At 28.7% G+C, this 25,216-nt stretch overlaps 3 protein-coding genes and 1 pseudogene across 3 annotated transcripts; 2 read left to right on the forward strand and 2 right to left on the reverse strand.

The window, feature by feature from the left end:
* The first annotated feature begins 9,352 nt into the window (after positions 1-9,352).
* LOC143922077 (uncharacterized) lies at positions 9,353-10,189 on the forward strand. The gene has a single exon (XM_077445347.1). It carries the CDS (start codon positions 9,353-9,355, stop codon positions 10,187-10,189), a length of 837 nt encoding a protein of 278 aa, XP_077301473.1.
* Positions 10,190-12,397: 2,208 nt separating this feature from the next.
* LOC143922078 (ras-like GTP-binding protein Rho1) lies at positions 12,398-15,811 on the reverse strand. Its single transcript, XM_077445348.1, has 3 exons — positions 15,232-15,811; positions 12,519-12,758; positions 12,398-12,405 (listed from the first exon to the last, which is right to left on the reverse strand). Exons 1-3 carry the CDS (start codon positions 15,809-15,811, stop codon positions 12,398-12,400), a joined length of 828 nt encoding a protein of 275 aa, XP_077301474.1.
* Positions 15,812-18,865: 3,054 nt separating this feature from the next.
* On the reverse strand, positions 18,866-19,285 carry LOC143922076 (uncharacterized). Its single transcript, XM_077445346.1, has one exon. It carries the CDS (start codon positions 19,283-19,285, stop codon positions 18,866-18,868), a length of 420 nt encoding a protein of 139 aa, XP_077301472.1.
* Positions 19,286-19,754: 469 nt separating this feature from the next.
* On the forward strand, positions 19,755-23,285 carry LOC143922079 (putative ATP-dependent RNA helicase T26G10.1 pseudogene; annotated as a pseudogene).
* Positions 23,286-25,216: the final 1,931 nt, after the last annotated feature.

The following is a 25,216-nucleotide window of genomic DNA, read 5'->3' on the forward strand; positions in this document are numbered from 1 at the left end:
CACGGCCTGATGCTAGTCTTTTTATAGTGGAGTTATTACGACTAGCGCCCACTTTTGCGACGGCGTCTCGGTTATTGTTCTTTTACCTACCAAAGCGAGGCTCGAACCCGGGCAGTTCGGGAAGTGAATCAGCAAGCCGACCACTAACCCAACGCCGTCTAAAAAGCTCTTAAAGGCGTGGATGTCATAACAAGTGAATTTAGGAAATAGCTATAATCTAAGCCTTATGTATAAATGTAGGGAGAAAATAATTCCATATGTAAAAGCCAGGGAGAGTTAGACATTAAATTCTACATTAAGTACAGGGATGAAATATAAATCCTGCTTAAGATTAAAGCTTACTGTTGTCTAATCCCCTATTAATATAATTGAAATAAATACTCTTAATGATTAAATACTTAAAAAACAAAAAAAAAAGCTTACGCCATCGAAGATATCGTAAGACACACATAATAATTAAATCCTCGTAAATAAGGCATTCTTCCAATTATTTAAACAAAGAAGATTTCATTTACAAAAATATAAAAAAAAAGTTTTATTCTATTTTCTATAAAAATAATATTTAAGGGAATAATTTTTCAAATTCACAGGTATTTAGTAACATCTTTACATGAAACTTTCAAAACACACTCACTAACTTTTGTGGCGAACCTTAAAGAGCTTATTGATTCATTCAAATTTCTCTGGATTAATATGAACAATCATCGAAGTTCTTGATTTCCACTTAAATAGCCCTGCATTATATGTGTTAATTTAGAATCTCTAAAAGGAATATGTAAATCCTTTCGTTTCAATGCAACTATAACATTTCCTAGAGCGCTAAGGCTTTTGTTTATATACTGTGTTTCTTTTAATCTTTCATTTTCCGATTTGCTTTCACTCAATCTTTCCGATCCTGCCAAATCAATTAAACACAGCGAACCACACCTTATTTCATCCTCCTTTTTAATTTCTACCGATATTATAAAAAGTGCATGGCTTCTACTAGAATTTGCATTACATTGAGTAAAATTAGATCTTCGATTATTAGTCGCCGTTTTTAATAATTCATATGCTTTATTTATCTCTTTATATTCAATAGATTTGCAATTTTTAAGCAAAATCCCATTAGAGTCATGAAAAATAGTAACAGGCTCATTAGTAAATAAATCTTTTATGTTTTCATTGTAAACTTCTAAATATTGTAATTTAAATGTTGTGTTAAATCCATCATTATTTAGTTCATCAGCAATATCTTTAAATTCTTTGAGGGATCTAAATATCAATCCTTCGTTTTTTTCATTTCCACTCATTGTAAAAGTCTTTCCACTGCCAGTTTGACCAAAAGCAAAAAGACAAATGTTGTATCCTTCATAACTGATTCGATCTCAGGTTTTATTTCTTTATACACTTCGTCTTGATTACTTTTAGCATCATAAACGTGATCTAAAGTAAAAACTTTTCCATCAATGTAAATATTTTTTTTCGTCGTATTTTATTCCAGATGCTTTATCTGTGGGTCTTATTCTACAAATGACTCGAATAGAGCCCTTAACTTTAAATAGATTTTCTTTTAAAGTATGCTCGTTGATTTTTAAATTATAATTCATCGTTTTAAGATCTTTAATTTCTTTTTTCTCTGTCATTTAAAGAATTTTCAAGGCACATTATCCTTTCTTTTAATTCTTGTATTGTTTTGAGACTGTCAATATTATCTTGAATTAAAAAACTAGCGCCTTCGGGTCGCATTGGCTGTTTTTTCTAGCTCTATTAACGGTTCAATTGTCAATTTAGAACGAATTGGCTTTGGTGCATTTATGATATGTTCTAAAATGCTTTCTAGATCTGCGATGTGCTGTTCCATTGGGCTAGAAAAGTTTTTAATGATTTGTACAGAATATTGAAAAATAAATTTAATCTTAATATAATTAAGAAAACTAAATGATACAAGTAAGGTTGTTACTGATAGATGTTTAAATAAAATTTCCCTGTAACATTACTTTTTGATAAAAAGTTTTAAATCTGCCCATGACAAAATTTCAAGACTTATCAGAATCTTATAAAATAAGTAAACTTTTAAAAGAAGCAGCACCTACAACAAAAGAAACTAAAGCAAAGCTTAATGAGATAGCTTCTATGGTTTTAGCATATGCACTTACTGTGCTAAGTGAGACTTGTAAAGATAAACAAGTTGATGAAAAAGATGTAGAAAAAGTATTTAAATCTCTAATATTTAAAAAATAAAAAAACAAGTTTTTTTTAAAAATAAATTGGCCAGCCACAACGATTTTCAAATCGTTGGTTGTTTTTGTAAAAAAAAAAGGCTGCCTTTTGGCCCTTTAATAAATACCCCTGTTATAATTATCTTCGGCTATAAGAGCTATTTCATTTACTAAAGTTTGGATTATAATTATTTGAGGTAACAATATTTAATAAATACCCCTGTTATAATTATCTTCGGCTATAATAATCAATCGAAGCAATAAATTCATTAAAATTTTCTATTTAATAATGTTAAAATAGTATTTAATAACCCTTAATATCTAATAGGTCTTAAGATAATTACAAAAATATTCAAAACATCTATTTCTATCAAACTACTTATTACTATTAATGTTTACAAACCATAATTTCTCCAATGCAGCAACACTTGCCATTTCTAAAAAATAATTTAAGTTAAAAACATACTGTTTTAGACTGTAAGCTTATTTGATTCAATTTTTTTTTTTGTTTATCCTAAAAATAAATTTATTTTTTACAGCAATACACTAAAATACAAAAAGATTTCATTTAAAACAGCGATCCTGCTAATAAAAATATTGTGTTTGAAGTATAAAATAACAGTGTAATCGAAAAAAAATTACTTTTGGTTGTTAAAAAAATCTTTTAATGCATTTGACTATAACTGTTAATTTTACCCCTATGTTATTAAATTCTATTTACAATAACTCTAAAAATTAAAAAAAATCCAACGGCTCGAAATATTTGTTTTTCTGTTATTATATCTTCTTTTAAAAGAAATTCAAAAATATTGTGCAAATGATCTAGTTTGGTAACGGCTAGCAATTTTTTTGACATTTTCGAATAGAATCTGCTTAAATTTGTTAAGCACTATATTTAGATGATGCTTATTTGCTACCAACAATGTAGCAAGTGGCCAATTTTAATACTAAGACTGAAAGTTTGTACTTTTTTTTGGTTTCAAAATAACCCTTAATGTTTTAACAAAATCAACGAAAAACTTTGTAAACTTTGCACTTTAATTATATTTATAACGTTTGTATTTATTTTCGAAGAAACCAGAGAAAGGACATCACAATTCCTTGTTTCTTCAATACAATTTATCATGGGGTACTCCTTTTGGAATTAAACAAAGTTCTATTGTGAAAGACACATTAGGTAAAGTTTATTTAAGTTTATTAAATCAGGGAGGGGAATTTGATATAATCTCAATTATAAAGAATATGTTGCCATATTACTTTTACAGTTTACAGGCATACCCTTAATACTATCAGAGAAATTTTCCATTTGTTTAATAATAAAACTTATAATTCGATCAAAAAAAAGGTTTGATTCGATTTATATATGTCAAGATCAGATAATTGTTGCAGGTTTTGTTTTTATTATGCTTTCCGTGTTCTATCTAAACCTTCTTATTTTTTTATATATGGTTTACATCTTTATTCCTACTTCTAGAACTTTTCGGTTTATTTCAAATGGGTGTTATGACTCATGTTTATCTAGTTTATCAGTTTCTGTTTGTTTTAACAATGTATTTCGCCGTTCGATATTCTGTTTTTACCATTTTTAATCGAATTATTAATGGTAAAATTAATATGTTACAATCAGGTTTAGATATAAAATAAACGATTAATTTTTACCTATTTGATTTATTAAATAAACTTTCTATATTAAAATTAATTGACTTGTGATTATTAAAATTATGTAAATACAGGATTTTTTTTTAATTATAAAGAGCATAAAATTAAATTAAATCACAGTTAATGTTGGAAATATGCTATAAAAATAAATTCTGAATTTAAATGACCTTTTTTAACATTAAATGTTTTAGGTTCTGTAATATATTAACTTTATAAAGTAAAATGTTTTTAAAATAATTTTTTTTGTAAAATCGTGATTTAATTTCAAGTCTTAGATTCAACCCCTTAGAAAATAAACTTTCCAATTTCAATAACGCCAAAAGCAACATTTACAACGAAAATTTGGTTTGTAAACAATTACAAGTAAGAATATGCCATCTGGTACATTAATTGATTTGCATTCCAATTTTTTTAATCTTAATGGGAGAATAAATATTGTTGAAGTTAATTTTTTTTAATTTGCTAAATAAGATAGCAGATAGAATGCCAAAATACCAAAATGACTCCTATTAATAAAAATATGGAGAATTCTGCCAGTAATGGAATTTTAAGAGGGGCTAATCCATATAAAAATGAAACAATTTATTAGCCTATTCTAAGTTTCTGATCAAAAAATTGAATTTTTTTAAATTTTTTGAACCATTTGGGTAGAATAACTACTAAAAACAAAGGGGCGGGGTAAATACAAGATATAGAAAATATTTAAGTTCATAAATCAATATAATTCGCCAAAAAACAAACTGATGCCTGGGAATATGCATAAAAAATACAGGATTTAGAAAGAAGTGGAAGCTATAATGTAGCAGGGCTATATAAATATTTTTAAAGCTCATGTTTTAACTGGCCACTCTATTTTAATTTAATAAGAAAATACAGTGCCAAAGCCTAAAATTTTCTTAAATTGATTCATTAAAATACCACCTTAATTATTTCCCGTAAATAGCAATCTTAAATAGTAAATCTGGTGTGTTATAGCCAAAAAAAGAGTATGTAAAGTGTCTTCTTTGTCTACAAAGCCAACCTCTTTTTCAAGAAAATTAATAATATAACCCTCAATAGATGCACATTTATACTATTAGTGCAATTAGATTGGCGCAAAATTACCCGGGTTCAATGTTATTTTCACATATCGCTGTAAAATAACAAATACTTGTGTAAGATTAATCTTTCAACCAAAAATTCATTTTTTACTTTTGTTTTCAACATTTAATATACAATTTTGATATTCTAAACTTAAAGAGATTCGCTCAACTTTGGATTAATTAAATGTTTCATGGTTTTAAGCTCTCCAAAGTCAGTTTTATTTTTTCATACTTCAAAAATAAACTCTTAAGTATTTGTAACCCTTGGGGTTTGCAATTTTGTTTCTTTTAAAAAAAACGTTTATGCCATTAACCTGCGCCGTAAAATTATTCTTCCATAAGCTATAAACAACATCTTATCAACTCTTTTAAAAACTTGGTCACACAGTTGGTGAATTATAAAAAACTCTTCTTTTAAAATAACTTTGGCTTTATTTTTTAGAATAATATATGTTGTTATCTGAAGACTTATTTAAACGGCTATTTATTTATTTTTTTTAAGACAGTGAGGTACTGTCTATAATTAAACTCCTAGTTAAGGTCAATGGGACATTTAGTCCTAAGGCTAGCCGACTGTCGGCAGAGGGATTAAGCTGGCATAAGGGCCGTGGGGGGTTTACGCAGCAATGCGGTTCCCCGACCGGGTTACAGAGAAACACACGAAGAAAACTAACAAGTATTAACAACTACAGCTTAAATAAATCCGAACATTTTTTTTTAAACGGCTATTTATTAAATACTATTTCAACAAGATTTATATATGGATTATTAAAAATACGAGTTTGCTTTGTTTTATTAGAAATAAATAGATTTTTTTAAAAAAATTGGAATAAATGTTAATTAATAACAGAGTGTTTGTTCTTTATCAAATAAAAAAGTCTAATATATATTAATAACACTTATTCTATAGATTTTTAAGGTTGGGGTATTGCTGTTTACAATGTTTTTTTGATAGATTGAAAATCGGAAATCCCCAGTTAACATGAAATTTGAAAATTTAGATTGAATTATACATATAAAGCCAACCTTATTTAAAAAAACTCTTGTTGTGATTATCTTCGACTCTTTTATATAATTTTAAGTATTAATTATTAAAAGCCAAAAATACACGTATGTTCTTTTAAATATAATTGTTATAATCGGTCAAGATTAATACCCCTAATGTCAATAAATATTTTAAGTAGTAACATGGTGGAGAGTCCCGAAACGGAAACTACTAAAAGTAGCTTGGAGACGTTGCTATATGAGCTGGAGGCTATATGGGATAGTGAGGGAATCACAGATGACAGAATAAAGCGAGGAATGCTTGTGTCAAAATTAGACGTCAAATTGAAAAAATTTCTCATCCAGAAAGAAGGAGGGAAAAAGTTGAAAACAGAGGAAATAGTGAAAGAGCTTCGGAAAGAAGCAGAGAGAATGGATAAAGACGCAATAAAAAAGAGAGAAGCCGAAGAGCAGGAAAGAATTTTGTCAGAGAAAATTGACAATATGAAGTTGAAGGAAAGCAACAGTAAGCAAAAGGAAAAATTCGAAGAAGAACAAATGTTAAAAATAGCATTGACGACATACAGACAAACGTATGATGAGTCTTTGGCGCACTATGTGGCGAAAATTAAAGAAGTAATGCCCGAATTGAAATTTGAGTGGGTAAAAATAGTAATAGGAGCAACGTGCTTATTTAAATACACGACCCTAATTGATTGGAATGATAGTTCGAACGAGCAACAGTTTGCGAGTAAGGTGGAAATGGCGGACAGGACAATGAACGCACAAAAAAAACCCCCGAAGAGGTTTACCAGAAGGAACGACGGAGAAAATAATAATGGCTCAAAAAGAGATAATAAATTTAATTCTGATTATAAGATGTTCAAAAATGTAAAAAAAATTAATAAAGGAAATAAAATGGATGTAAACAAAAGTAAAATCAGTGAGGAAACGATTAGGGAGGTCTATCGAGAAACAACAGACCTGGATGAGGGGAACGAAGGATACCCAGGAGAAAAATGCAAAATTGAAACCAAGGAAGGTAAGATGGTACGAGCAGGGACTTGTGCAGTGAAAAAAGGAATGGCAGTGAAAGTGGAGGAAACCATACAGGGCCTAATAAAGAAGAAATATATAAAAAAAAGTGAATCGGTGTGGAATAATCCGGTGAAGCCAATCATGAAGCCAAATGGAACGATTAGATTGTGCATGAACATGATGGCACTAAATGAAATAACAGAAGCAGAAACGTATCCGATACCGGATATAGAAAATATAATAGATACAATGCAGGGAGCACAATACTTTACAGCAATAGACTTGAAAGACGGATACTTTCAAATACACTTAAGGGAAGAAGATCAACACAAAACAGCCTTTACAATTAATCAAGAAAAATACGAATGGAACCGAATGCCTATGGGGTTTAAAAACTCACCAGCAATATTCCAGAGAATTATGGAAAAAGAATTAAGGGAATGGATAAATAAAGGATGCATGGTATATCTAGATGATATAGTGATATATGCAAAATCCATAGAAGATCATGATAAAATATTGAAGGAAATATTAGAAAAATTAGAAAATAGGAAACTAAAGATTAATGCTGAGAAACTACAGCTAAGAAAAAAAGAAATTAAATTGCTGGGTATGATTATAGATGGAGAAACAGTTAAAATGCCTAAAGAGATGAGAGACAAAATTATGGAATTTGCAAAGCCAAAAACTAAAAAAGACCTACAAAGGTTCTTAGGAGCGATTATATATCATCGCAGATTTATAGATAAAATAACAGAGAAAACGGCAATACTACATGAGTTGCTAAAAGAAGATAAAACAATGGCTGATTGGACAGAAGCACACACAACAGCATTTAACAAGCTTCAGGAAGAAGCGAATAAAGAAGTGATACGATATCACCCGGACTACACGAAGGAGTTCATTTTAGAAACGGACGCATCCAATACAGGAATCGGAGCGATCCTATACCAAGTAGACGAAAAAGGAGAAAAACGAATAATAAAACCAATAGCAGCAAAATTAAAACAGTCGGAGATGAATTGGGGCATCACGGAGAAAGAAGTGTACGCAATAGTTTGGGCAGTACAGAAGTTTGAGATGTACCTACTAGGAAGAAAAGTGAAAATAATTACAGACCACAAAGCAGCGACATGGATTAAGTCGAAAGAAGCATTTGGAAATGCAAGAATAGAGAGGTGGTTAGAAATACTACAGCACTTCGATTTTGAGATAGAGTATCGAAGTGGGACGAAATGTTTGAAGCAGATGCATTATCGAGATTATTTAAGGTAGAGAATAAAAAGGAAATGACAGAAAAGCAGGAAGCAATAATAAAAGAAACCCATGAAAGGGTAGGCCATAGAGGCAAAGACGTAACTGAATACGCACTAAGAAAAGATTATACAAGATGGGACAATCAAAAACAGCATATTGAACAAATAATTGCAGGATGTGAGACATGCATAAGAAATAAGAACAAACAAACAGGAGGGTCGGAATTCATAACGACAGACAGGAAAATGCAGAAATTTGGCATAGATATACTAGAATACCAGGAAACATATATGCTGATAGGAATAGATTATTACACAAGGTTCATGATGGGAAGTGTAATTGAGAATAAGAAAAGCTCAACAATTAAAGAGAAATTAACAAGATGGTTTAAGAGGTTTGGAAACCCAGAAGAAATTATAGTAGACCAAGGTTTAGAGTTTGAGAATAAAACCATAGAGGAACTATGCATAAATCGTAACATACGGAAACATGTGATTGCAGTAGATCATCACCAAAGTAATGGAAGAGTAGAAAGACTCAACAGGACAATAAGAGAATATTTTAGGAAGAACGAAGAGCTAAAAAATGAAAATAAAGAAGAGATGCTAGGTAGGGCGATGCAAATGTACAATACAGCGTTACATTCAGCAATAAATATGACACCTAAAGAGGCGTGGGAAATTGGAGAGTCAAATAAGGAATTGAAAGTAAATAACTCCGAAAAAAGCCCATATGCAAAAAACTTTAAAAAGAGAGGAAGAGATAAGTTTATAAGAAATCAAATAGTAGCGGTTAAGAAAACACCAAAGAGTAAAGAAGATCAAAGATTTAGCCAAACAGGAAGAATTATCGAAGAAGATGGAAAAGATTCATACTACATAAAAATAGGAAATAAGATAACAAAGAAAAATCAAAAAGATTTGAATTTATTAACAAAGAAGCGTAGGATAAATCCTAGAGGGGGGATGTTATAATCGGTCAAGATTAATACCCCTAATGTCAATAAATATTTTAAGTAGTAACAATAATTTTTTGCTTAAATTCTTTTTTCCATAAGCTGTTTCGAGATTTTTGTTACTATTCTAAAAAACTCAATTCATTTCTTTAAGATCTTTTGTTTTAATCTCACCCATGAGTTCGTATTCAACAATCAAGACAGGATCAAAATACACAAATTCTTTCAAGGTTTATTTCACCTCTGATGGTGAAATAATATCACCATTCCATGACATCCCATACAAGAATGGAATGTATTTCAATGTTGTTAATGAAATTCCAAGATTTGAACATGCAAAATTTGAGATTGCAACAAAAGAAAAGTTCAATCCAATAATGCAAGATATAAAGAATGGAAAAGTAAGATTTGTGTCAAATATATTCCCTGCTTCAGGTTATCCTTTTAATTACGGTGCTATTCCACAAACATGGGAGAATCCAGCAATAAAAGATGAAAAAATGGATGCATTTGGAGACAATGACCCAATTGATGCCATCGAAATAGGTTCTCGAAGAAAAGGTGTTGGGGAAGTATATAAAGGTAAAGTACTTGGTGCATATGCTTTAGTAGATGATGGTGAAGCCGATTGGAAGATTGTAATGATTGATTCTGAAGATGACCTTGCAGATAAATTAAACTGTGTTGAAGACATAAAAAAGCATATGCCAGGGCTGATCGAGCACCTTTACATTTGGCTCAGGGATTATAAGCTTCCTGATAATAAACCAATGAATAAATTTGGGCTTGAAGGCAAATTTTTAGATGTCGAATCCGCGATAAAGATTATTGAGAAAACTCATCTGCTTTGGAAAGATTCAATCATTAAAGGATGTGGTAAACTCGAATGTTCAAACAAGACTATCAAAGAATCTAAAGGATTTCAAAGCTCTAATTTTAAAGTTGAGGGACACGAGGACAAAGAAGCAGAATTACCAGATTCTGTCTGGGAATTTTCTTATGTTACTAAATAAATCTTAGTTTTTAGTGGTTTTTTTTACAAATTAAAATATAGTCTGTAAACTAAAGTGCTCAAAAACGCAAATTTTAGTGGGGTTTTATGTCTATAAATAGCAATTTATACTTTAATATGGTTATTTATTTGGTTAATTGAAAGAAATGCCACAAAATAATCTTTTAATTTTTGTGATTACTACATGAGGGTTTCTAAATGAAAAGTCATCTATATTGTCTTGTGCCATCGAAGATGGCGTAAGCTCTTCATTATTAAAGTATTTAATCATTAAGAATATTTATTTAAATTATATTAATAGAGGATAACACAACATATATAATTGAAACAATCTTAAATTTATGTGGTATTTTTTTATAATAGCAAGTTATAATTTATACTTGTTGCTATTTACAAATACCACATAATATTTTTTAGGTTAAAATAAATTTATTTAGATTTGGAAAATAAGAAAAAGGGATTTATATCAAGATTTATAGACACCTAAGCACTAGTTTTTTAAGAAGACTTTAGGGAGTATTTCTTAATTATTAAGAGGAGGTGCTGTTAGAAGGATATTCACAGAGCGAAGTTGAAAAACTAGTAATTTCAAATCTTAGAATTAATTTTTGAGACGAGGAAACGAAACTTAAAATAAAATTAAACCGAATTTCAAATACTAGAATTAATTTTTGAGGTTAGCATACAAAGCTTAAAATAAAATTAAACCGATTGTTAACATTTAATTAAATGCTTCTGTATTAGATTGTTAAACGTTAAAATTTGATTTCTGTTTGAATACAATTCATTCTTTCCTAAAAAAAAATTTGTCAGCCCTTAATGTCCACAAAAGAATGTGATATAGAAGGATTTTCAAACATTGAAATAGAAGTTGCAAAAGTAAGAAATCATAAGAAAACATATGCTATCTTTGACATTTGCCAAATAGACCCAGTCTCACTAAAAATTATTACATCGGGCGGGCTTGATTTATCTGTTGATGTTAGGTCAACACCAACAAAGGAAGATCTAATGAATTTATTTGAAGAATGTAAAAAGCATTTAGTAAAAACCCTTGCGTGCTTTATAGTTTATAATTTTGGTTATTATAATGAAAAGAATAGTTACAGAGAAAAGTTATTTTTTATTTCGTTTATTCCTGAGGAAGCAAATCTTAGAAATAAAATAGCAATGGCTTCTAATATGTCGATATTACAAGACCATTTGAAAACATCAATGCACATAGGTATCCACGAATTGGTAGATTTTAATTATGAATTTTTTAAAGAGGAATGTTTAAAGATTCAGAGAAAATAAAATATGTGACTTTAAATTAGATTTAATGATTTTTATAAAAAACTATTGTGATATTTTAATTATATTTACGTTTATTGTTGTTATTTGAAGACTTATTAGACATTAAGGGTTATTTATTTAAGATTATTTCAACATTTATTATAATTCTATCAATACTTAACGTAGCTTGTTTTTAAAATTCAAAACGAAAAAGCACATTTTTTATTAACCATGATTTATATTAAAATAGCAAGGCGCCCCTACTATATTCCTGTTTAGCATCTTATTGTGATAGCACTAGTCTATTTTAAACTATATTTAGTAATTTTCATTTTATTTTGTGACAATATTAATTGTTGCTTTAGAAGACTTATTAAACATTGGGTGTTATTTATTTTAAACTATATATACTTGTTATAATCGAAGATAATCATAACAAGGGTATTTATTAAATAGCTATAATCCAGCCGTTAAAATCTGCCAGAATTAGAACCCTTAATGTTAGTAAATATTTTAAGTTGTAACCCGTTTTACAGAGAAACACACGAAGAAAACTAACAAGTATTAACAACTACAGCTTAAATAAATCCGAACATTTTTTTTTAAGTTGTAACCCGTACTATTTCAAAATTAATTATTGGAAAAGACTACATAAATTTAATTAATTATAAGGGCTGTAATACGTATTTAGGTCAATCTTATTTAATAGATTCCGTTGTTATGATAATTTTCAACTAAAAGTATTAATATTTATAGCTAATCTCAGCATCAAATGCTTATACATGAATTTAATTATACTATGAAGTATTTAAATCATTTATTGAAATGACTTTTTCAATATTTTTGTTGTTATCTGCAGATTTTTAAGACATTAAGGGCTAATTTAATTATCGCTATTTCAACAATTTTTATAAATTTTTTTCAAAAAATCCCTTTAAGAGTCTTAAAGATACTGCAAACACATTGTTATGTTGATTTAATTAATTATCATTTAAAAAAATAAAACTTAAAATTTTTAATAAAAATGAGTAGTGCATTTTAATGCATCCACTTACCCCATCTGCCGTTCATCTCCATTGAAACTTTTAATTGGTTAACTCTACGCTCTTCCTGAACCCGTTCAGCTACTTTATCTGGCAAAGGGGATACTTTTTCCTCCTTTTCCTTTCTTAATACTACTTTAGTTGGCATAAGAGTTGTTGATGGATTTAATATTTTTCCGTTCTCTAAATATAAAGAAACACCATCGTATAGGGCTTTTCTGTGCTCATCAATCTCCAAATGGTTTATAAGATCTGATATTACAGAAAATCTTTCATAACAAACATAGCACTGTTTTTTCGAGATGCAATAAATTTGCTCATCTGAAAGACCGTGCTGTTTATAATGAATTGAAGATTCTTGTTCATCACAAAATGCACATTTTTTGTAAATAATGCCTTGTTCTTTATTCTGAAAAACTTTTTTAGTAATTATCGTGCATTTTTCTGATTCGATGCTTTCAACTTCAGACATCGAATCTAATTCTTCTATAGTTAATGGTGGGTATCCTATTAGTTTTCTTCTTCCATTGAATCCATGTATTAAAGATTTATAATGTGTTAAATCTTCAATTTCTATTTCGCATACTGTACAAAACATGGGGAAAACTTATTTTAAATTTTTATTAAAAAAAATAAATGTGTGATTTTTAAAAATATTAGAAGCTAAAACTTTAACAAAAGGAACGAGCTGACATATTTTAAAAAATAATTATTCAAATAAAAAATTAATGAAAATAGTAGTGTTTAAAACAACCCCGTTGTTTAGCACAATTATAAATAGTTTGTATACAATGGCGTAATCATACAGGTTATAAAATTTAATCCCATTGAGTGTTTATTGACTTTTGAAGCCAAAAAATTAAAAATGATATATTTTAAAGGCTACTTATCAAATTTTTAAAGGTGATTATGATGTTACATCCAACTAAAAATGCTATATTTTTGCAATTTACCACTAAAGAAATGACTTTTTAGTTAATAAGGAGGATTTTTAAATTTAATATTTTTAAAGATGTTTGTAGTTTTTATGAAATTCAAATTGTTATAATCAGCCAAGATTAATACTCCTAATGTAAATAAATATTTTAAGTAGTAACACAAATATTTAAATAATTTGCAAAAGTAGTAAAATAATTTTATAATTAATACATTTTTATAAGCAGTAAAGTTGAACAAAATTTGTTAACATATTGCAGAACTATTGTTTTGGCTAGATGAGTTTCTAGTTGGTTGTTTTACAAACTTCTGAATTACAAATAGTGCACCGAGTTCAAAAAAGTAACGTAAAATAGCAATTGAAATTAATTTATTCCTTTAATTTTATTGAGCAACAACCATGCCATTTTTATTTATCTAATTTTAAACAATATCTTATTATTCCTTTCCTTTAGCATTCTTAAGATATTTAATTTAATAATTTTCTTGGGGTATCTTTTTTATTTCATAAGAAGTTATTATCATATAAGTGTTTTGTTATTTGTTACTGTTTTCTATTTGTATTTACTACAGCCCTCATGCTTTTTTGTTTGTCGTTTCTACTACCAGGTAAAATAGGGAAAGCCATTAGAAACCTTATGTTCTTAATTTTTTGTTTCGGGATATTATATGTTGTTTGTTGGTCTTGGATCATGACGGGGTTGCAATTTAATGTGAAAAATGTATTTTTGCACGATAATAAGACCTTAATGCACGAGATACAAGTAGACAATACTTCTTTTGGCTATATTGAACTCGCTGATTTCAATTATTTTAACACAGATGATATAAAATTAGAAAAAACACAAGAAGGGTTGCCCGCATTTATTGAAAGTGGATCATCGAAAGATATTCTAATTACAACTAGTAATCAAAAAATAAAATATGTTGAATTCTGCGTAAGAATATTAGGATTAAAAAAATCTTTTAAACAAGAGTTGCCAAAGCCCAGTGATTAAATATAAGGTTAAAAATAATTTTGAATACGGTAAATTAAACAGTTTAAAGCATAAGTATACTTTGGTTTAGAATGTTCCTTAAATATGATGGCGCAGTTTTTAAATATTTAAAAAAATATCTAAACATTTTGTTTTGTGAAATCGAAGATTGTTAATCTTTACATTATTAGCGTTTTTAATCATTAAGTATATCTAAATAAGTTAATTTTCCAGTCGTTTACACAACACTTTTCTTAAAAAGATTCAAATTTCACCGTATTGTTGTATTTTCTTCACTTTTGTATTTAACTTAGACTATGTAATTCTAAGGAAAAAACTATTTTAATCTTTATACCAATAAACCCTAAATTCAGCAGAAGTTGCAAATTTTTTATCTGTATTAAATCTAAATATTTAAATAAACCTGTGAGATTTTATATTATTGGCTATATTAAGCTATTTAAGCCAATACTATTTGATAAAGAACCTTACTATGATTATCTTCGGCTTTATTGAATCTCTCTGCTGCTTATTAAAGTTGAATATAATATAATTAAAGGTGTAGTTACAGCTTTTTAAGCTAATGCTATTTAATAAATACCCTTTCTATGATTATCTTGAACTTTAAATACCGTATTTTTGCCCCAAACTCTTACTTTAAATAATACTTGCTTCTATTTTAAAATGCCATAGCTAAATTTACCCTAGCAATCATTTGATAAATCATTTAATTAGATAAAAATAAACAGTTTTTATGAGAAATGTAACAGTTTAAAAGAATGTCGTATTTATTTAGCAGCAACGAAAAATACTGCAACATGTATTTTTTGGGTTTTCGGTTTCCCTAGCACAATAAATATGTTCAGCAGCTGCATTAAAAACTTCGTCGACTTTCTCTCTAGTTAAAGCTGAGCATTCGAAGAATTTTTCTGCTTTAATTTTCTTGGCCATAGCCTTTCCTTCTTCTGTTGTTACTAGAGTGTCTTGGTCAATTTCAGCATCAAAACGAAGATCTTTTTTCAATGCCACTAAAAAGAATATTGCGTTAGGACAGTAATTCTTAATTTCTAAAAGCCATTTCTTTTCAAGATTGGGCATATTCTTCCTGTTTTCTATTGTGTAACAAATAAATACAACATCTGTTTCCCTATATGAAAGAGGTCTAATTGTATCATAATCATCCTGCCCAGCTGTATCCCAAAGGGCAAGAGTAACTTTCTTATCTTTTTTGAATTCGACTACCTTGAAAAAGTTATCTACTACGGTTGGTATGTATTCTTTTGGGAATTTATTAATTTTAAAAACTTCAAGTAAACAAGTCTTGCCACATGCACCATCTCCTATAAGAACCACCTTTCCTGATCTTGCGTTTATGTCTCCCATCATCATCATAGTCATGAGGTATTATCATAATTTTTTTTTTAAAGCTTGGAATAATCTGTTTTACTGGTTGATTTTGTTATTGGTGTTTTTTTTCCAAACAACCAATTAAAATCAATTTTTCGACCAATCATTTTAATAACATAAACAAATAAATAAAAAACTAATGATGATTGGCTCTTATGTATGAGATTTTTGATGCTCTATTGACTTGAAATTATTTTTAAATAATTTATTAGAAATGATAATTCTCTTACATAAACGACATTTTGACTCTTTAATAAACTTAATTTAATATTTTTTTATTGGTTGCTTTAATTATTCAAATCCAACACATTGATTGTTCAAAAAAGGGGTATACAAACAAAATTTTGATTGGTTTACACCAAAAAAAGAAATTAATAAAATTTGTAATTGCCTTGTATTTTATCAACATGTCATTTTTAAAATTATTGTTAATTCGTTATTGCCGCCATAGGAGCAGAAACCAACTTGACATTTCGAATTTGCACTGCCTTTGTATTTGGAGTTTTAAAGATCTAATAACATTGCTAGAAAAATAAAACCTCTAACCACTGGTATCAACTTAAAATTAACAAAATTATTTATAGAAAGTGTATAATTATAAAACTAAATAATATGTTTACACCTTCAACCATCAAAAATTTAAAGCAATTTTAAGTTGAAGCCAGTGGATTTTCTAGACCTCTGAATAAATTAGATTCAAAGAAAAATGCCAAAATTACATTTTAATTTAGAAAAGGATGTTATATATGAAAACTGGCTAGATATTATCACAAACGAGATTCACAGTTTGGGTAAAGCAAAAATTATATTTCAGAGGAGACTGGTAAAATTTATATACATTTCTATAGGTAAATCCTATTTCATAAAAAATACTGAAAATCATTAATGTACTTTTATAACAGAATTAAACATTTAATTTTCGTGTTTAAATTCTTGTATCTTTGAAAATTCTAAAAAAAGAGATCCGAGTTGTTTGCCATTAATTCATTCTTGACAACAAAAGGAGGTTTTATATTTTAATGAAATATGTAAATTAAAGAAAACTTTTTACATCAATAAATATATTGTAAAGTAATAAAGTTCTTAAATTTTTTTTTTAAAAAGTTTAATATATAAGCCACAGATAATCATAGCAAGTGCATTCATTAAATAGCTTTAATTCAACCATATATAATACTAAATGCTTATGTTTACCTCAAATTCTTACTCCTACTATGGACTTTTAAACTTAGATTCACACAGAAAAATGAATTTATTTAACAAACAGTTATTTTGAGCAAAGTTTTATTAATTAAATATATTTGTCACAAGACCCTTGAAAGTGTCTCACTTGATTACATAAGTAAATGGGACAATAGAATACCTGAAAAAGACATCTTGGGAAAGGCCATGAGAGACCCATTAATTACCCGTATAGAATTAGTATTGTTGTTATCTGAAGACCTATTTAAAGGGTTATTTAATTAATACTATTTCAACAAGTATCATATTAATATGTAATTATAAGCTTGTATGCAAATATTTTCACCTTTAAATAAATAATTTTATTTGTTACAAAAAAAAGAAAAGAATAAACAAAAACATTTATTTTTCAAGCAAAGATCTTCTAATTGCTTCTTCAATGTCAGGATCTGAATATTTTTGATTTCCTGAAATAAAAAAGTTATTAACAGTAAAATTGAAATCGTCCTCCGGGTTAATAATTATGGCTTGAAGATTATCAAATGCTTTATCTCTCATTATTAATTGCCCGAATTCCCTAGCTTCAGCAAAAACACACTATTTTAATAATTATCCCTTTAGCAGCTAAACTATAAATATCTACGAGAAATTGCTCTGAATTTTCAACATAAGTTGCCATAAAAAAATAAATTGTTTTTTCTGATAAATCACTATTTTCAAGAGATCTTTCGGCTTGAAATAACCCCAATTGCCTGCATGTGCCATAAAATAAATCCCTTTGTAGTAAAAATGTAGTCAAATGTTTTCTTGAATTTGTAGGTGTTATTATATCATTCTGGTCTTTTTGGGATAAAGGAATCAACCCAATTAAACTCTGAGAATCATTTTCAAGAATTCTTGTAATTAAGGAGTCAATTACTTCCTTTTGAAGTACGTATCTACTGGGCAAATAGTCCTGGTTTTGAGAATTCAATGAATTATCAAAAATAATTGTGGCAACCTCTGGCATGGGATTTAAATACCAATTTTTTTTAAAGACAAACTTAGCACAAAGACAAGCAGCACAAGAATATTTAAATCCACCAGAACACAATAAATGTATTATTAAAACCCAAAAATAATAAATTGAATAAATTTATTTTAAGTTGGATACAAATAATATAATTAAATGCCCGTGTTTCTCTCAAACACCAACTTTTTATTTATTAATCAAATCTTTCACAAACGAAAAAGATAATGAATACATAGAAATTTTAACTTTTTTAAAACACATGTAGATATTTATAATCAAGATTGTAAATGAAAGTATAATCTTCAGATTAATAAGATCTGCCCAAAACATTATATTGCTGCACTTATTTCATATTGTAAAACAAATATTTTAATATTTGGACAGGTTTAGAATATTTGAGATTAAATATAGTTCTAAAGAACTTGCTATTTAACTAGAAAAGTGCTTGTGCTTAAATAATCATCATTTTAAATACTGTGTAGTAAAAGAAACTGTTATATATACTTAATTATATTTAGTAAGATTTTGAGGTAAAAATGGGTATTTATTTAAGTAAAATATATACATCCAACTTATTTTGAACTGAATAACCCCATGTTGTTACTAATAATCAGCAATACACAATTCCAAGCTACTTTAATATTTAAAACATGTATATTACTCAATACATTTAAAAAACTAGAAATTGGTTTAATTATAAATTAATTTTAAATATGGTTTATAATTAAACAATTTTTATTTTGCATAGCTTGCTTGCCATCTACAAACAATGCCATCACTATAATAAAATGTGTATTTAAAAAAATTGCTATGTTTCTGTAAAAAAAAATTAAATAAAACTTTACTTATTTTGTGGGCTTTTCACGTCTTCCCTTTAAAATTGCATCAAGGGAAACACCTGCAACTTTGATAACTTTGTATTTAATACCTGGCATATCTCCCATAGCTCTTCCCTTCTTACCGAAACCTTCAACAGTTACTTCGTCATTTTCTTGGATGTAATTAAAAGCACCATCTCCTGGGGCAAATGCAAGCAAATTCTTTCCTGTAGCAACAACTTGCACTTTACAAACTTTACGTACGGCAGAGTTGGGCTGTTTAGCTTCTAAACCAACTTTCTTAAGAACAATTCCTTTACACTGTGGTTTACCAGCGATAACTGTTTTAAATCTTTTGCAGAGTAACCTCTTTCTATAAGAAAGATCACTTCTTCTTTTAATTTGACTTCTCCTTCTAAGTACACCTGCTGCGCATAGTCCTTTCATGAGGGTACAAATTTTTGTAAAATTTTTTCAGATAGTTCTTGAAGAAAACATAGAAATATAAACCAGAAACAAGAAGCAAAACGAGGAATAAATGAATTATGTGATAAATATTTAGCGATTTCGTTGCTTTTAAAACTTTTAGTTTTAAACACGTGTGACTTTATAAATATTCTAACCCCTGTAAAATAATGCTATTATTATTATTATTCAAAAACATTAATTTTTCTTTTAACTTTTACATCCTTCTTTAACATTTAATGATTTAGAAAATTGCGGCTAAAAAGTAAAGTATATTTCTTTCTATTCTAATCATGTTTATCTAACTGGTGGATTTTTTTAAATTATCTTTCATTATCCAACATTTATATTTTTATAAACCTGTAAGCTGAACAAATGTCTATTTTGTAAATTAAATAATTCTGCTTATCTCAAATACACTTATTATAGTTGGTGAGAGCTTGAGGTAAACATGGGTATTTAGTATTATAAATATTTAATTTATTTTAATAAATTATTTCTTTTTTGCCCATGGATGATAAAGAAAGTATCAAAAAACACTACAACCGAATTGCTAATAAAAGTGTACAAGAAAGAGAAACATCTGCAACTATAAATATAAAAAAATATAATAATTTTATAAAGTCTTGTCTGCTTAAGAAATATATCAAGTTAAAAGACAGGGTTCTTGATTTTGGTGTTGGCAAAGGAGGTGATTTCAAAAAATATGGGAAATGTTTTGTTGAAGAAGTTTTTGGACTTGATATTGCAAACAGATCCATTCTTGATGCTCTAGAGCGTGCTAGGCAAATAATGCCCCGATTTAAGGTTATTCTTAAAGTTAAAGATTGCTTTACAAAAGAATTTGATCTAATGAAAAAATTTGAAGTAATTTCTATTCAATTTAGCTTGCATTATTCATTTTCAAAAGAAGAATACTTTGACCAAACATTAAAAAACATCGTTAGACATATTGAGCAAAAAGGGCATGTTTTAATCACTATACCATCTAAAGATGAAATATTGAGAAGAAAAGCTACCAATGAACTATCAAATGAATTCTTTAAAATTGAATTCAAAGATGCTGAAAATCAATCAATTTATGGAAATTCTTATAATTATACTTTAACAGAATCCATTGATAATTGTGTCGAATATCTCGTCGATATCCCTGAATTAAAGAGAAAGGCATTGGATTTGGGCTTAGAAATTGTTGAAATTCAAAATTTTGAAATGTTTTTTGAAGAAGTTGTGGTTTTAAATCAGAAATTATTTGAGGATTTTAAGATTCGTGAATTAACTTCATCAGAAAGAGAAGTAATTAGTTTACATCAAATAATTGTTTTAAAAAAGATATAAAGTAAGAGTTTGCGGTAAACATGGGTATTTATTTAAGTATAATATATATATCCAACTTATAATAATTATTAGTCCTTTTAAATAATTAACACTAAACAATAAAACGAGCAAATCTCTACTTTACGCTTTATAAATTTCTTTAATAAATAATGTGCTCTTGATTTACATAAAAAAAATAAAACCAAAAAAGAATGCAAAAGGGGATTTAATTAAAAGTGCTACTACTTAAAATATTTATTGACATCGGGGTATTAATCTTGGCTGATTATAACAAAAAGATTCGAAGATAATCATAAAAAGGGCATTTATTAAATAGAATTAGCTTAAATAGCTATAATCCAACCAAAAGTTTAATTATTAATAGCTTTATGTTCCATATTTAATTGGTAAAGGTTAATCATGAAATTTCTCAGTAAGGGCATTGGTAGAATAGGGATTTCACAAAAGATTAAAGCATATACCCAATCAGTAGTTCTTAAGAAGACTTTCGAAGGCGTTTCTTTTAATGGGATACGAAGCCCTAGAGAGCCGGCGGAGAAGTATAGACTGAATCAACCCGTGGGGTATTAAAAGATCAAAGATAATACCATTTAAAATCTCAAATAAATAATTCTTCTCAATGGCATAAGTCTACCATTAAATCTTATCTATATTATTTCAAATGGCCCAACTTAATTTTCACATTAATTTTTAAAAAGTTTAATAAATTAAAAAAAATCTAACTTCTAATTAGTTCTAGAGAGCAAGGACGGCGTTAGGCTAGTGGTCGGCTTGCTGATTCACTCCTGAGCTGCCCGGGTTCGAGCCTCGCTTTGTTGGTAAAAGAACAATAACCGGGACGCCGTCGCAAAAGTGGGCTCTAGTCGTAATAACCCCACTATAAAAAAGACTTGCTTCAGGCCGTGATCGGGCCTTGTAAAAACAACCGATCTCCTTGGGTAGTGGCGGCAACAATAACTCCCAAGGCAGTAGAAAGCCTACGTAAGCATAGCGCAGGGGTCTGTATAGAGCCCAAGACAGTGAGGTACTGTCTATAATTAAACTCCTAGTTAAGGTCAATGGGACATTTAGTCCTAAGGCGAGTCGACTTTCGACAGAGGGATTAAAGCTGGCATAAGGGCCGTGGGGGTTTACGCAGCAATGCGGTTCCCTGACCGGGTTACAGAGAAACACACGAAGAAAACTAACAAGTATTAACAACTACAGCTTAAATAAATCCGAACATTTTTTTTTTAGTTCTAGAGAGCAAAATATAAAATTTTGTATTATTTTATTCAATAAAATTGAAACTAAATAAATTTGAGAAATTTCTTTACTTTTCTTGTTTTATTATTACTTTATGTAAATAGAATCTTATGACATAGGGGTAGCTTTAACACTTTATGTAAATAGAATTTAATGGCATAGGTGTAACTTTAACACTTTATAATTATAAAAAAATTCACAATTTTTTTACCATGGAATTTGAGGCAATAAAATTAAATGTAAAGCTTGTAGATATCTTAAAAAAAAACCAGATTAAAACATTAACAGCAATACAATATCAAACTTTTCCTTCTGCATCAAATGGTCATGATGTTATTGGAGTTTCTCAAACCGGTTCTGGAAAAACTCTTGCATTTTTACTTCCTATGCTTCATCAAGTCATTTTATCCGATAAACCTTTCCATGCTCTTATTTTAGTTCCTACAAGAGAACTTGGTCTACAAATTTACAACACTCTTAAACTTTTTTCTTCTCTTGATATTCGGTTTGCTTTACTATCGGGTGGGGATGATTTTAATTCTGAAGTCAATGATATTAATAAAAAACCACATATTATAATCGGAACCCCCGGAAGAGTGGCAAAACACATTGAAAAAACTAAAAATTTTCATATTGAAAGAATAAGAAAGTTAATTTTTGATGAAGCTGATAGATTTTTTGAGCAAGATTTCTCTAGGGATCTAGATCGCATCTCCAAAAGGCTTATAAAGAAAAACCAGACACTTATGTTTACAGCTACATTGACATCAAGATGTAAAAATTTAGCAAATTTATTTATGAGATCCCAAAGATTTATGGGCAAACAACTGAGACTGATCCAATTGAGAATCTTTCAGAATCACTTATATTTCTTCCAGAAAAGTATCGAGTGACTGTTTTGTATAATTTTTTAAAAGAAAGAGCAGATTTTTCCGCTATTGTCTTTGTTGGTTTATGCTCAACTTCACAAAAACTGGGTAATACATTAAAAAATCTTGGAATTTCTTCAGGGTTTTTACATGGTAAAATGCAACAACTTAAAAGATTAGAAATCGTTAGAGGTTTTAGAGAAAAAGAGTTTAACGTTTTAATAGCAACAGATGTTGCCAGCAGGGGGCTAGATATTCCACATGTGGAATTTGTAATTAATTTTGATTTGCCTGACAATTCAAAAACCTACACCCACAGAATTGGAAGAACTGCGAGAGCTGGTAGGGGTGGTAAAGCCGTTTCATTAGTCTCTCAATATGATGTAGAGAAATTTCAAAAAATGGAGAAATCACTTGGAAGAAAGATAGAAGATGCCAAATACAAATGTTATTTAAATCATGAAAAAGTAAAAGAAGTTTTTGAAGAAGTAAATTCCGAATTTAACCAGGATAAAACATTTGGAAAATAAATTTATTAATTTTTTTCTTCATTAAAAACTTTAAATTTCTTAGTTTTCAATTTTTTCGATAATATGGATTATTATACTTCACATTATAATGTAAATGGTATTTTATTAAATATTTATTTAAGATTTAAAATGACATTTTAATCTTTGAGAAACCTCATTGGGGGTTACCTCCGTATTTAATTCTGGTATTTTCTTCTTTGGCTCTCTGAGGCCACATCTCCCATTAAAAGAAACGCCTTCGAAAGTCGTCTTAAGAACTACTGATTGGGTATATGCTTCAAACCTATGTGGGGTTCCTCGTCTACTATTGCCCTTACTGTGAAATTTCATGATTAACCTTTAATAATTAATTAAATATGTAATTATTTTAATTTTACATTTGTACCAAAGAACTATTGTATTTGCTTTAAATAGTGTTTTTTGAGTTTTCTACTTGTCTTGATATATCAAGATTGAAATACCTGTCTTGTGCCATCGAAGATGGCGTAGGCTCTTCATCATTAAAGTATTTAGTCATTAAGTGTATTTATCTAGCAATTATATTAATAGAGGATAACACAACAATACCAACTTCAATTAATATTATTTCTTAAGATCTAATTAAGGTATCAAAAAAAAACAGTGAGAAATATCCCGGTATATTTTAATTATTTGGCTAATTATATATTATTTACACAAGGTTTCATGTGGCAAAATCCTATGATTTTAATTGCTAGATAGAATTTTAATTGAAGTTTTACATTTCATTCATCTCTCTCTTGTGATTTTAAATTTTTCAGAGTAAGCAATATTGGTTGGTTCCGTTGAAGTATACCTTTAATTTTTTTTAATTTATAAGTTTCACAGTGCCGAAACAAAGTAATAACAAATGTCTAATCATCAAAACATAAAAAATGACAACCGAGGAGCCAAAGAAAAAAACTCCTACTGAAGATCAAGAAGATTCTGAACATGAATCTGTGAACAGCTTAGAGTTTATTGAAAGAGATGATGATAAATTGAAAAAAGAAGAAAAGGAAAAAGATAAGGATAAGGATAAAAATGTAGAAGATGGGGATGGAGGTGGTAGCAAGGAGGGAGAAGAAGAAAATGAAGAAGAACGATCTCCCAAAAGCGAAACTTTGACAAATGAACTCGAGGCTGCTATGAAAGATCACCTAGACCCTAAAGATAATGAAGGCTTGAGTGATTTTCGCGAACGAAAAATTGAAAAGGAAAGTCATTCGATCTGGAGTTTAGATTTATGGCTTAGAGAGTATTTAAGCGATTATAGTACGCTTTTGGTTTTTCTAATAGAAATTCTTCTTCTTGGCTGTATTTTGTTTATTCCATGTTCATATTGGCTTTTTAAAAACTGGAAAAGTTTGGAATTTAAAAAATATTTCCAAACCCCCGGACCTTTAAAATTTGGTGAAACTGAATCTATTTTTAGAGCTGTTTTATTTACTTTTGTTTGGTACACTTTTGATTTGATAGTAATGCTGTTTTGTGACAGTCTTCTACAATAATGGGTGTAATTGTTTTTGCTATACAATTAAACGAATCGGAATTCACTTGGAGCATCATGGCTAAGATTTTTAGTCTTAGGCACTATATGAGATTGTGCATTACTTGTTTTTTATATCTTATCTTTCTACAATAATGTTTGGGCAATTTAAAAAACCAAAATCTTTTGATGTATTTTGATTCAAACACTTTTAAAGTCTTGGTATTTTGGTTAGGCATATATAGTGCTTTACAGTTTTTAGCCATGCTAATTGTAGGAATTTGTACCTACAATATTAAAAGTTCATCTTATAAGGAAGGCTATTTGGGAATTAAATTATAAAATTTTCATTTTTAAAAATTAGATGCAATTTCAGAGGCATCTAATTCAGCTGAAGCGATAAAATATGTGAAGAAAAAGTTCCATCTTTTGATCCCGGCTTTTA

The sequence above is a fragment of the Arctopsyche grandis genome, unplaced genomic scaffold (genome assembly GCF_051622035.1).
Source record: "Arctopsyche grandis isolate Sample6627 unplaced genomic scaffold, ASM5162203v2 HiC_scaffold_327, whole genome shotgun sequence".
NCBI classification, from domain to species: Eukaryota; Metazoa; Arthropoda; class Insecta; order Trichoptera; family Hydropsychidae; genus Arctopsyche; species Arctopsyche grandis.

What these genes read in the sequence shown, in the direction of transcription:
- LOC143922076 (XM_077445346.1), bottom strand. Translation starts at nt 19,285, where the DNA reads ATGAAAGGACTATGCGCAGCAGGTGTACTTAGAAGGAGAAGTCAAATT.
- LOC143922078 (XM_077445348.1), bottom strand. Translation starts at nt 15,811, where the DNA reads ATGATGATGATGGGAGACATAAACGCAAGATCAGGAAAGGTGGTTCTT. An exon ending in CCCAAAAAATACATGTTGCA is followed by an intron (nt 12,759 to 15,231) that starts GTATTTTTCGTT and finishes CTGTAATATCAG; the next exon opens with ATCTTATAAACCATTTGGAG.
- LOC143922077 (XM_077445347.1), top strand. Translation starts at nt 9,353, where the DNA reads ATGAGTTCGTATTCAACAATCAAGACAGGATCAAAATACACAAATTCT.